At 42.3% G+C, this 13,167-nt stretch overlaps 1 protein-coding gene across 1 annotated transcript in view; it reads right to left on the bottom strand.

Moving 5' to 3' along the window:
* Positions 1–13,167, bottom strand: part of LOC137376716 (follicle-stimulating hormone receptor-like) — a 214,329-nt gene that overhangs the window by 74,786 nt on the left and 126,376 nt on the right. Inside the window, exon 3 of the mRNA XM_068045690.1 lies at positions 10,172–10,246. Within this exon, the coding sequence (XP_067901791.1) occupies positions 10,172–10,246 (75 nt within the window). The remainder of the gene's footprint in view (positions 1–10,171; positions 10,247–13,167) is intronic.

Below are 13,167 nucleotides of genomic sequence, written 5' to 3'. Positions count from 1 at the left end.
CAGTCTCTACAATTCAAAACTCCCCAAGTTGTCCAGCAGGGTGGTCACGTAACTGACTGGTTTGACCAGGTCTGTTCAGTGTATTGTATGGGAGCAGGGGATAGCCCCTTTGTTCCAACACTGTCTGCTAATATGCAAAAATATCTTTACAGCCAGGGGCCTGGCAATTCCTTGTCACAGGCCTTCTCTTCTTCCCAGCAACAATTTGAAATTTAAAGTCTATGTGGTAAAATTAGCATGCCTCATTCTTGGCAGGTGGGGGCCTGCATGACACAGGTGACAAATAAAAAGGTCAGTATGTCCATATCTTTCATTTCCTTTTCCACTGTATAGCAATAGGAATATGATGTGGCTGCCTAATGCCAATGCACTGCTGCATTCCCCATTGTACAGTGAGCTATTGATGACAGTCATAGTGCCATCATGGGCAATAAGCTGCTGTTTCTCCTCTAACAATATCACTTCATCTATGCATTGTGATACATCCAGTGCTATCAAGCTCATTAACAGCATTTTCTGGGTGATATGTGGTTGTGTTACCACTTGCAAACATTGGTGATAGGGAAGCAAGGTGCTGTGAGGTGCAGTCTTGTCTTGTCTCTTGGGTTGTGCTATTAAGCTCCTGTTCCAGGCCTACAATGACATAAAATGTTAGAGATAAAAACAAGAAATGCTGGAATCACTCAGCAGGTCTGGCAGCATCTGTGAAAAGAGAAGCAGAGTTGACGTTTCGGGTCAGTGACCCTTCTTCAGAACTGACAAATATTAGAAAAGTCACAGGTTATAAGCAAGTGAGGTGGGGGTGGGGCAAGAGATAACAAAGGAGGTCTAGATTGGACCAGGCCACATAGCTGACCAAAAGGTCACGGAGCAAAGGCAAACAATATGTTAATGGTGTGTTGAAAGACAAAGCATTAGTACAGATTAGGTGTTAATACACTGAATATAGAACAGCAGCAAGTGCAAACCTGAAAAAAAACAGTGGGTAAGCAAACTGAACAAACTAAGATGAAATGAACTAAATGCAAAGAAAATTGTAAAAAATGTAAAAAAGAATGTAAAAAAAAGGAAGAAAAAATAACTAAAAATGAAAGTAAAATGGGGGGCTGTCATGCTCTGAAATTATTGAACTCAATGTTCAGTCCGGCAGGCTGTAGTGTGCCTAATCGGTAGATGAGATGCTGTTCCTCGAGCTTGCGTTGATGTTCACTGGAACACTGCAGCAATCCCAGGACAGAGATGTGAGCATGAGAGCAGGGGGGAGTGTTGAAATGGCAAGCAACCGGAAGCTCAGGGTCCTGCTTGCTGACTGAGCGGAGACTGAGCGGACTGTCACAGATGCTGCCAGACCTGCTGAGTGATTCCAGCATTTCTTGTTTTTATTTCAGATTTCCAGCATCCGCAGTATTTTGCTTTATTAAAATGTTAGAGTACTGGTTCCAAGACATATCTTCTAACAGGGCACATATCACAAGGTACTAACTATGTGATATGATTCTCTATATACCTCTGTCAGTGATAGTGAGATGAATAATCAGACATAAGAGTTGGTTGGCACTGTCCTAAATTTGGGGCAAGCCTGAGGCTTCTCTTACATGCATCTTAGGTGTGGAAGATTTCTAAATGCTCCTTGATCAATATGCACAAGATGATTCATGTTATTCTCAATCTGGCTGATATATCAAGATTATTTGAAAAATATATGTAATTGTAAACAATTAGTCAACAATAGATTAGTTGATAAATTAGTGTATATATATATATTTAAAATATATAAAAGGACAGTTTATTGTATAATTCAGATTTGTTGACAAAATCAAGCCTAATGATATTGCTTTTACACATTTAATCGAAGTATTCGAATAACATCTACAAAATACAATGGACCAAAATCTGTGGACACCTATCTTTTATCTATGTCATTTAAGTACATTTGGGCAAGTTGAGCTTTAGTTTTTAGTTAGCTATTAGCAAACAGACATTGATAAGGATTCTGAATGGATTACATTTAGTAACAGTAGCAGGAAAGATAATGCCTGTAAAGGTACCCAGGAGATTACATAGATGATGCCAAGCACTGGCCATAGAGGCAGAGGGAAACAGGTTTACAAAAGAGAAGGCAGCTGGAAAACTAGAGAAGTTAGCTTGGAAAAAGACCCAGCCTAAAAGTCACATAAAGATAGCACTTGCAGGGGATTCTTTGTTCAGAAAAATAAATCACCTTGTGCTTTGTAAGGACAATATCTACAGGATGTCAAACTGTCTACTGGGAGCTGAACCAGATTCAAAGAGATACTGAAGGAGCAGGAAGAGACCCAGTGACAGTGCTGCAAATAGGAGCAAACAATATAGGGTCCTTAAAAGTCACTTACACAAGGAGGAGCAAAGTGGAGTTCAGGATGGGTATCTTAAAAACTGGCTCTGTTATAAGAGCACTAAAACAACAGTTATCTTCTGAGGTTGAAATTTATGCTGGTTCCTGCTTTGTGATATATTTGAGTCATGCTTGGTTGGGAGCAGTGTTAAAACTTGGTGAGGAAAGGAACATTTAACTAAACTGCTGTCACCATCTGTCCTCACTGGTGTTAAAATGACTCATAAAATGTAGAAATGTTGTCAGTCTCCAGTTCTGGGAGAATCAACTTCTCATCCATGCTGACTTCTGCTATGCTCTGCTGCATTTGTATAGTGCTATTCACAACCTCGAGATGTCCCAAAGCACTTTACAGCCAATTAAGTGCTTTTGAAGTGTAGTCACTGTTGTAATGTTGGGAACATGGCAGCCAGTTTGTCCATAGCAAGCTCCAAGAAACAGCAATGAAGCTCCAAGAAACAGCAATGAGATAATGACCACATAATATATTTTAGAGATGTTGATTGCAGGATAAATATTGGCCAGGACATTGGGGAAAACTCCCCTGTTCTTCTTCAAAATAATACATGGAATCTGTCACATCCACCTGAAAAGGCAAATGGGGGTTCAGCTTAACAACATATCTGAAGGATGGCACCTCCAACAATGCAACACTCCCTCAGTACTGCATTCTACTCCTTGAGCATGTGCTGTTATCTGCATTGAAGCAGCTCACTATGAACACAGGTCTGAAATAAAGTTGGCAAAAGTCCACATCAGGGTATTGTCCAGACAATTCTACAATTTAGTAGACAGAACATGCATTATAATGTGAACTGTGGATATAGTGGGTGAAATTGCTGTACCTGCAGCTGTACACCAGTCATCACATCTTGCAGAGTGCGTCACAAGCTCCCAAAGGTTTCAGTATCGAGTTGGTGCTCAGAATTTCTGCCTCATGCTTCTGGTAGATGAGGCTGCGTGTCAGGAGCACTGTTTCAGGAACATGATCCCAGTTGGATTTGGCTTTGCATGTGACTGCTTACATTGGATGGGAAGCATGTGGAATGAGCCCATCCATCGTCCATCCAGTCTTAGCCAGAGGCCCAAGCTGTTTTCACAACTGGACATCATCAGCATTCTGTTGATGTTGAGCTGCTTGCTCTTTTGCTCGCTGTTCCATACGGGGTGGAAAAGTTGTCAGCACCACTTGGATCTCAAGCAATCCATGTGAGATAAAGCTGTGAAATGACGAAGGTGGGTCAAGTTTTGTGGTGCTAGGAGCAGCAGTAATGCTCCTAATTGCTTTGGGTACAAGGTGGCAGAAAGAGAAGCAACATCATGAGTGTTTGCTGTGTCCAGTAATATCCAGATCTCCGATTCCCACCCCAATTAACATCAGGGCTCTAATATCCTCAATTGTAGAAACAATTGCTATTCAGGATGGCCCATCATCGCTTCAAGGCAAGTATGAGGGGAATAAATACGGCTTTGTCAGCACCAGAAATATTAGAATCACTCAGTAGCACCAAAGCTTACACTGAATAGCAATTCCATGTCACTCATTCCTCAGAATATTACATTTAAAATGTCACCATCAAACCACCCTTGTGACACATGTTCCTCTTTTCTTCTTCTAGCTGTCCCACAAGATGAACATCGGGGCAGAGATATAGAGGAAATTTATATTTTATAATACATAGTTCCTCACACTGATGCTAAAAGCACCCCAAGGGATTTGGAAAAACTGAGGTTGAGGGGCATGTATTGCATGATGCACTGACCATGAGTGAGCAGGAGTACACACAGACACAGAATCACAGAGGTGAAAGAGACAGAGAAAGAGCAGAAGCCTGCTACCTGAACTGTAAGCTCAGCTTCCTCAGCTGACAAGAACAGCCATGCTGACCCCAGGCAGCCTGATCTATAAGGATGCTTTGAGTATGAAAGATTGCTGCAGTCTACCTTCATTCAATGGCAACTGGTATGGAGGAGTCCTAGACTAGAACTAAAAATGCCAACAGAAAGGGAACTACTTAGCCTATGTAGAAATGAAAGGCACAATTACAATTATCAATGCTGCACTGTTCTGTTTCTTCTGTGGATTTATGTCTCAATGCATTGTGGAATGTAGCATGCTGCATAAATCAAAGCATGTTAAATAATTGTCATCAATTATTGCATTCCTAACTTCTGTTATTATTGTTAACATAGAAGAAGAGTCATTATAGTATTTGTCTTCAGGTCATCAATATCACAGAATTGTTACAGCACAGAAGGAGGCTATTTGGCCCATCAAGTCTGCACCGACTCTCCGAGTGAGCAATTCATTTAGTGACATTCCCCACCTTCTCCCCACATGAAACACAGTATGCAAAATCTGTTTGTAAATTTATGTTCACACATTTTTGCAAGCATTGAGGAAGTTCTTTTTTTCCTTGAGCCGACTTGCAGATTTTGCTGACGCCTATTGTAACAAACACACAAAGCATTGTATCTATGATTAAAGTAAGCTGCAGTGGACCTGGAAAAGCATAGTCAATGGGAGTTATTTTAACCCAACTGGCCAACTCACAGGATTAGGTGGAACAATGGATTTACACCCCACCCAATATTACTATCCATGGATCCCAACAGTTTCCCAACAGGCAGGTTATGTTAAAATTTTCTCACTATCTCAGACTTTTATATTTGCTTTGTAATTTAATTTGAGATGTAAGGTGCTTAGGTAAATTTTAAGAAATTAGAATATACAATAACACTATATACAAAAAACATATGCACATAGGGCTGAATTTTATCAGCCCTCTGGGGATGGGCTGGGAGGTGGGGGGTACGTAAAAGGGTGAGGGAAGGTGGTGAGTGGAATGCGTCATCTTCCTGCCACCATGCCATCCTTCCAGCAGCCTAAAAGGTGGCAGACCCACTCAGAGGCCAATTGAAACACTTAAGTGGCCAATTAAGGCCTCTTCCTGCCACGGCTGGTAAAATGCCAGCAGCAGATGGGCACTCCAGTACATGGGGAAACCACTAGGTAAAGTTTCGTGACCTCCCAGCAAGTTTGGGAGTGGGGGGGGGGGCCCTCCTATTCCAGCACTTTGGCCCAAGGAGAGGCCCCCCCCCCAGCAGCAATGGCCACCCCCATGGTAACGATGCTATCTCCCCACCCCTCGCCGGGGTCTACCTGACTGGCCCTGGTGCCCCCAGGCCCCACTTACCTGGTTGGGAGGGTGCTGTCCTTCCATGGCATCCTTTACTTACAGGTGCAGACCCAGCAGTGGCGCTGCTGAGAATACTGAACTGCCAGCCCTCCAATTGGCTGACAGCTCCTGGGATCAGGCGGCCATCTTTAATAGGGATGGCAGCTCTGATGGCAACCAATTAGTTGCCTGCCCCCCCTTAAAATGTGGATTTGGATCCTGCAGAATGCTGAAGTGGGGTCACCCCCCCACCCCCACCCGCCCCTTAGCGTCCATCGGTGGGACCCCTGCTGCAAGAACAATATTCCAGCCATAGAATGGCAAATAACATTTTGTAAATGAGCTTCTAAATAAATAAGAAATTTCTAAATAAGAAATAATTTCCTTAGCTTACTGTGCCATCAGAACTATTCATTCTGACCCACAGTCCCGCACGGACAAGCGTGAATGGCGGGGCAGGCCCGAAGGGCCGAATGGCCTACTCCTGCTCCTATTTTCTATGTTTCTATGTAGCATTCATCAGACAAACACTAATCAACAAGCAACAAAGTATATATTCTGACGTGGAGTTTCTGCTTGGTTGCACTATTATTTCCATCATAATTCAGTCAAAATCAGAGTAATTGGCACAAATGATTGCTGAATTTTATCCGCAAATTGTGTTCAGTGCAAACTGATCTTTTGCCCTAGTTTCTAAAATATCTTGCTAGAAGCAGGTCCTGCTCACAACACTGGCCACTGCCTCCCAGGATGAACTAATTACCTTTGGAAGCTCCTGCCAATTGCGCTCGTTTGCAGGCTTTTGAGAAGCCTATGAAAATTAAGCTGGTCCTTTTGGGCACAAAGGCACCAACAGGAACATTTTAAAAGCTTTATTTTATTTACTAAGAAACTGATACTTGCACTTGGAAATAGTTCTGTTTGCTTTTCTAGTTATTTAAAAGTGGGTAACTCACAGGTGGTGGATTGACACTGCGCTTAAAAGTAAAAATATAAAGTGTATATTTTTTGTGATAAACACATTTGCAACTGTATTAATCAAACTGCACCAAGTTCCACTCTTAAATATATCAAGGAATAATTTTTAAATTATTTTATGGAAAGAATTACATTTGAAAAGGTTGCTCATGGCAGATTTTGAGTGCAAATTACACCCATTTTGCTGATTGCTCCCAAATTGGAAACTCAATCCCGACCTCTCATAGCAGCTTATTAATTTGTTGTTGATGCTGTGGGATATTAAATTTACTTTGTTGATTCATGTCAAAGTTGAACCTGTCATTTGCCAAGTAACTCCGCTAATGATTCCAGATACTTCTGTACCTGAATAATTGTGAACCTGCACGGGAACCTTGAATAGATAGGATCAGATTTGACTTTCATCAGCAACACAGTTGTTCAACAATACCTTCTCTACAACTCAGGAAAGGTACAAGGCGTTCAGGGAAATCAGTAAACATACCCCCAAAACAAAATATAAAAACCTCACTTTTGAATTGCTTTTGCCAGAAGAGAGCCAAATTAGTTGAAGCTTGTTGAAAATGAGTGGACACTTAATGACAGATTCCAGATCCTCTGACACTTGCTTTCTCTATACTGTCTCTGCATCTCAACATAGAACTAAAACTGCTAGTAGTTCAGTACTTTGAACTTCCTCTTCATACGTCAGACACTCATAATACCTAGTTCCAATAGCTTTAAAAAAATCACACATAATATTATCATGAGAATAATAGGGAAAATTGTAACACATGGGCAAAAGTGGCTTAAAGTAGCACAATTAGTGCATTAATGTAGTGCAAAAATGCTCCTGAGCATTGAAAATTGTGTAGCGTAGGAAAAAAATGTTATAACATGTAAAAACACAAAGCAAGCTGTACAAATGTGAGAGAATAATTTTTGTAGATAGACAAAAAGCATTTTCTTCTATTCATTGAGGGATAAAATACAGTAAGTCATTTTCAAAAACTAACCAACTATGACTGAAGTTGTCACTAAATGTGGAGATTTAGTCTTATTTAGAGAACTCTAAATTTGTAATGTTACATTCTACGTTATAGCCAAAACAGACTGCCTGCAACTGAGATCAATCACTTGATAATGAAAGTTGCTGACCTGAAACCTACAACACAGATTCTACATGCTGCAGCTCATTTCTCTTCAACAGCTGCTTTCACAAAACAGAACTTTGTTACGAGAAGCAAAACATTAATAAGACAACAGGTGAGAAAGGCAAATACCAGAGTCGCCAAAATGGTCTAAATCCAGAACTTCCAGTTCTCCTGCTCTCACAACTTGCATAGAGATTAAATTAGCATATTTCTTCAATGTTTGCATTGGTAAATGTACAGCCAGTGTGGTACAGAGCCATATACAAATGAAGCTTCAAGGCTGATCCCCACTTTATGCTGAATTAATTAAGCTCAGCTGGATGGTAATAATGGTACATAGGTTCCCAGCACTCCTGGATTAGAAAGGGGAAAATTGCACAGGATTCATGCACTGGCTTGTGACTTGTGTTAAAAGTGCATGCTTGTGGATTCTGGAATGTGGCTATATTGCTTCCAAAGGATGAATAGCCAGCCAACAAATCACAATCTAGGATTGAACGGTAAAGATTGATGCTCATTGGACCAGTTTTCTGGACAGAAAAATAGTATGAACAGAATGATAGAGGTTAAGGAAAACCAAGACAGAGAGACTTGAATGAGCAAGGCATAGAGGGATATGGAATTAATGCAGGCAGGTGGATTAGTATAGATAGGCATTGTCGGTATGGATGTGGTGGGCCGAAGGGCCTGTTTCTATGCTGTATGACTCTAGAGTGGTAAGTTGGATAGGGTGCAAGGTGTGTGAGAGAAGGTGGGGAGTTGAATGGGGTACAGTGTGTGTGAGAGGATGGGGAGTTGGATGGGGTACAGTGTGTGTGAGAGGGTGGGGCGGGTTCGATTCTGGGTACTGCCTGTGTGGAGTTTGCAAGTTCTCCCTGTGTCTGCGTGGGTTTTCTCCGGGTGCTCCGGTTTCCTCCCACAAGCCAAAAGACTTGCAGGTTGGTAGGTAAATTGGCCATTATAAATTGTCACTAGTATAGGTAGGTGGTAGGGAAATATAGGGACAGGTGGGGATGTTTGGTAGGAATATGGGATTAGTGTAGGATTAGTATAAATGGGTGGTTGATGGTCGGCACAGACTCGGTGGGCCGAAGGGCCTGTTTCAGTGCTGTATCTCTAAAAAAAAAAGAACTAGAACTTCTTTGAGGCTGGCAGTGCTGTTACAGAAGTAGTGCAGACACAGAAACAGTTGACTATAAATTGTAGTGAGGGTGAAATTAGTCTTTGGTCCTGGTGCACAATGGCAATAGCAATGGGTGATAGTTTTACACCCTGTCCAATTTACTCCTCCAAAGACGTTTACATTGAAGTGTTATGCGAGCTACCAATTTGCTATCACCCATTTTACACTTTCACCACCATTAATTCTATGTATGTGACATGAAAGACAGGAACAGATTCCTATGTTCTGATTTCATTCATCAACTGTTTTGGCTTGGCTCCTCATTAGTTATGTAATTTAAAACCATGATTTACTGCTGTATTGTAATATACTCCTATTAAATACCTTCTGATATAAAAATGATACTGCACAAATTTGGCTATTTTGTGATCACAGGAACCTATGATGGTGAACATATCTGTATGTATTCAACAATACACAGCCCATGGCCGGAATTTTCCAGGGTGGAGGGCGGGGGGGCGCAGATGGGAGCCAGCCTCCGACATAATAGTCAATGGCAAATCAGCTTCCACCTCACCTGGGGATCCATTCCATATCTTATGGGTCCCCAGCCTTTAATTGTTTTGAGGCAGGACTTCCACCCACTTGATGGAGAAAGTCCCGCCTCATTGAGCTGCCAACCAATCAACGGGCTAACAGCTCTTAGTCCCAGCAGCGCCACTGGGAGCGGTGGCCACTGCTGGGACTGCAGCCCAGCCAAAGATATAAGATGTGGAGCCGGGAGCACAGGTAAGTTTTGGTTGCCTCGCTGGGGGCAACCAGTTGGGCCCCAGCGAGGCAAGGGTGGTCAGTTTGGGGAAAGGGGGTGTGCCAGGTGCTGGGGGTGGTTGGGGTAGTGGGGGTGGCCCTCCATCAGGCACCCTGTGGCTGATGAGCAGGGCCTCACACAGGGACAATCTGCAGCCACTTGGTTTTCCCAGACAGTTTTTCCCGGCTCCAGGACACCCGCTTGCCACGCATAACATCTGTGTGGACATTCAGTGGACATTTAAGGGCCTTGATTGGCCATTTCTCGCGCCCCTACCGCCCTTCATCAAAGGCGGTGGAGGCAGGAGCGGATAGGGAAAGCCTCCTGGAGCCTCCCGCTCCATTTTACTCTACCACCCCCCTCCCTGCTCGCTGGGGTAGCATGAAATTCCAGCCCATATGTTTAAGTTCTTCAGCATTTATCTACAACACAAGCTGTTCACCTTGTACTTTACACAAATAGACGTTAACACAAACAAACTTTTAACACTGAATGTTATGATAAGAAGAGCTTCATGCAAATGCAGTATTTTTTTCATTCTCAAACAAAAGCTGGTTTCGAGATGCATGTACTTACATTTCGTTAAGATTGGGTAGGTTGACAAAGCTATTTTCTTCAATATCCTCCAAAACCTCATTTTGTAACACCCAACTGTTATTTACAAAAACAGAATGAAAATGAGATTAAAAATTAAAATAATGCAAGTAGGAGCAACCCAGGTTTCTGTAGATTTCAACTTTATTTTCCATAACAGCATTGGTATTATATTGAAAAATAATATTGCAATAACAGGCATTTATCAAGGAATATTAACAAAATAATATCTATATATCTTGATGTTTTTGCTTTAATTTAACCAAATTCCCATTAAGCTTGAGAATGTTTTTGAAAGAAATGATAATTCCACAGTTATAAATATTAGGATGAGGAAGACATTAGCTCACTCATCAAAAAAATAACTTGCAGATCCCCTCAGCAGAGCATTTATTAATCTCTTAAATAACTCTTCTTTTGCATCTGCTATCCTACCTGGAGGCATGTTCCAAGATTGTGTCACATTCTGTGCAGAGCTTCCAGACATTCACCCAAAATTTGAGTTTTCACTAATTTGAACCCCTGATCTTCCAATTTTTTGCTGAATTTAACTTTTTGTCTGGTTTTCTATCTTTTATATCAAGAAAATACCTCTCAATCATCTTTTAAGGCTGAAGAGCCAATTTTTTCCCTGTTTTTTCCCTCATATCCCAATCCTTTAATACTGAGGATCAGCCTCCTGAGGATCAGTCTCCTTGCCGCAGTCTGTGAGAAATTGTAACAAAAACGTGTATTTTGCCCTGGAGTTGGTTTGAAATTGTCTGGTCACTTGAATCAAAACTAAAAAAAAAATAAGGATGAAACTAATTCCATTTTCCCGCGTACATTCTAGGGAGTAACTTTTCTAAGACAGCAAGCTAATTCAGTTCACAGGTACCTAAACTGAAAGGCAAAAATAAACATTTCTAAAACAAGAGCAAATTACTGCAGATGCTGGAAAACATTTCTAACCTGTTCGCAACGTGGGTCTGAACTAGAGTAAAATGATTGTCTTCTACTATGGAACAGCAAATGCCATACTAAAGTAGGTTATTTCATTAGACAGACCTTCAACTTGATATAGCTGATAACTTTATGTTTCAATAATGACATTGTTAATATATGCTGAATTATGTGAAGTAATGGATAACCAGGAGTGTCTATAAGGCAGTAATCTGATCAAGAGTTTCGCTGACGCCACAAACTGAGTATAAAGCTTAAGTTATGCAATGTGCTCTCAGATCACATCCCTCTGGACTTATATATTTGTTAAAAATGTTTCTGTAGAATGATGATCCAGCTTTGTCCTTCACTTATAATCCTGCAAGTGCTATGGATCACTCTCCCAGAGAAAAGAACTGAAATACATCTCTCACAAAGCCAAGGTCGAGAGTAAAGCTCAAACAGCTTATAATCATGATTAGCAATCACAAACACATACATCCTGGACCCCCCAAAAAAATTACAGGCATCAAGCCTGAGGGGAACATGGCCGTAGCTGGGCAAGAGCGCCGCCACCCCCAGGATCGCGATTGGCAATGCTTATGTGGGCATAAAGCATGCAGTTGCCAAAGATGCGCCCGTAATGGTCCTTGTGTCCCCTTGCCCCATACTAGTTAGGTACCTTCCCACCAACCTCCCAAATACCAGCAGGTCAGCACTGGAGGCCATTTGCGGGTGCAATTTTGGCAAACTTGATGGCATCATGTCTCAAGGAATTTTGAAGCAAGTATTTTTTAAATCATTTAATTTAGCTCAGCAGTGTTTTCATATTTCCTCTCCTTTTTCTGTCAATTTTTTTTCTCCAAACGTCGACTGAAGTCACTAACTCTTCCTCGTATATTATTCTGTTGGCATCAGGTGCCTTCATAAATCATGGAAGTAATAGGCAGGATTTTATATTGGTGACAGGAGTCCCGGCAACAGGCTGGAAGATGGGGAGCAACCCCGCCTCGGGCCTGTATTGGGCCCGTGGTGGAATTCAACATCAGGCAGGCAATTAATTGCCCAAAGTCCCTTTAAGGGACAAAATCCCACCTCCAAGAGCTGTTAGCCAATCAGAGGGCTGGAAGCTCAGCAGTACCAGCAGCACCACTAGGAATGGTGGCCACTCCCAGTATTAGAGGAGGCCTGAAGCAGCACTCTTGGAGGAGATCGGGGTCACCGGGGCCAGTTAGATAGGCCCTGGTGAGGGTGTGGGAGGGTGGTTGGTGACAGCGGGGTGGGGCGGGGTCTTACCGCGGGGGTGGCCATCATCACTAGGGTGTTCCTCCATGGGCCATGGATTTCTCCCAGATGAGGGATTCCCCCCACCACGTCCTCTGGTCTGGCTAGGAGGCTGCCAGTTTTCCATGCAGCTGTGGGCCCCTCCAATGTTGGTGAAATGTCAACAGAGGTGGGAGGCAGCCCTTAAGTGCCCCTAATGGGACATATTGCCTGCCACAGACAAAATGGCATGGAGGCAGAATGTTGGGCCTGCTGCCCAATGCCACACCACACCATTTTGTGTGCCCCTCGCCTCCCACCTCATCTCCAAGGGGAGGGTAAAATCCAGCCCATAGTTATTCTTCATGTGTGACTTTATCTAGATACATAGATAAGATAAATGCATGAGGGAGAAAGAAATAGAAGTATATGTTTACAGGACAAGATGAAATAAGGTGAGAGGAGGCTTGTGTAGAGCATAAACACCATCATAGTCCTGTTTGGCCGAAAGGCCTGTTTCTGTACTGTGAATACTATGTAATTTACCAGTGGATGTCAGCAGGCTTTTCAACCATGGGGAGCATCAGAATTGAGCGAGAGTCTGATTCAGTTCAGACTGACATTGATACCCGTACACTTCCAGCAGGGGCTGTTGGATCCTTACAGGAGTGAGAATCCTATTAATTTACTTCTCTCAAAGTCTGAGAGGTGACCTGTGTTGATTTGATTTACATAAGTTAATATTCATGTCTTTTAACTGCATATGGAGGCATTGGAGTAGGTTCAAAAAAGAT

Source organism: Heterodontus francisci, chromosome 13 (genome assembly GCF_036365525.1).
Source record: "Heterodontus francisci isolate sHetFra1 chromosome 13, sHetFra1.hap1, whole genome shotgun sequence".
NCBI lineage: Eukaryota > Metazoa > Chordata > Chondrichthyes > Heterodontiformes > Heterodontidae > Heterodontus > Heterodontus francisci.
Note: the sequence above shows the minus strand (reverse complement) of the source record. Positions and strands in the feature narration are given on the sequence as shown.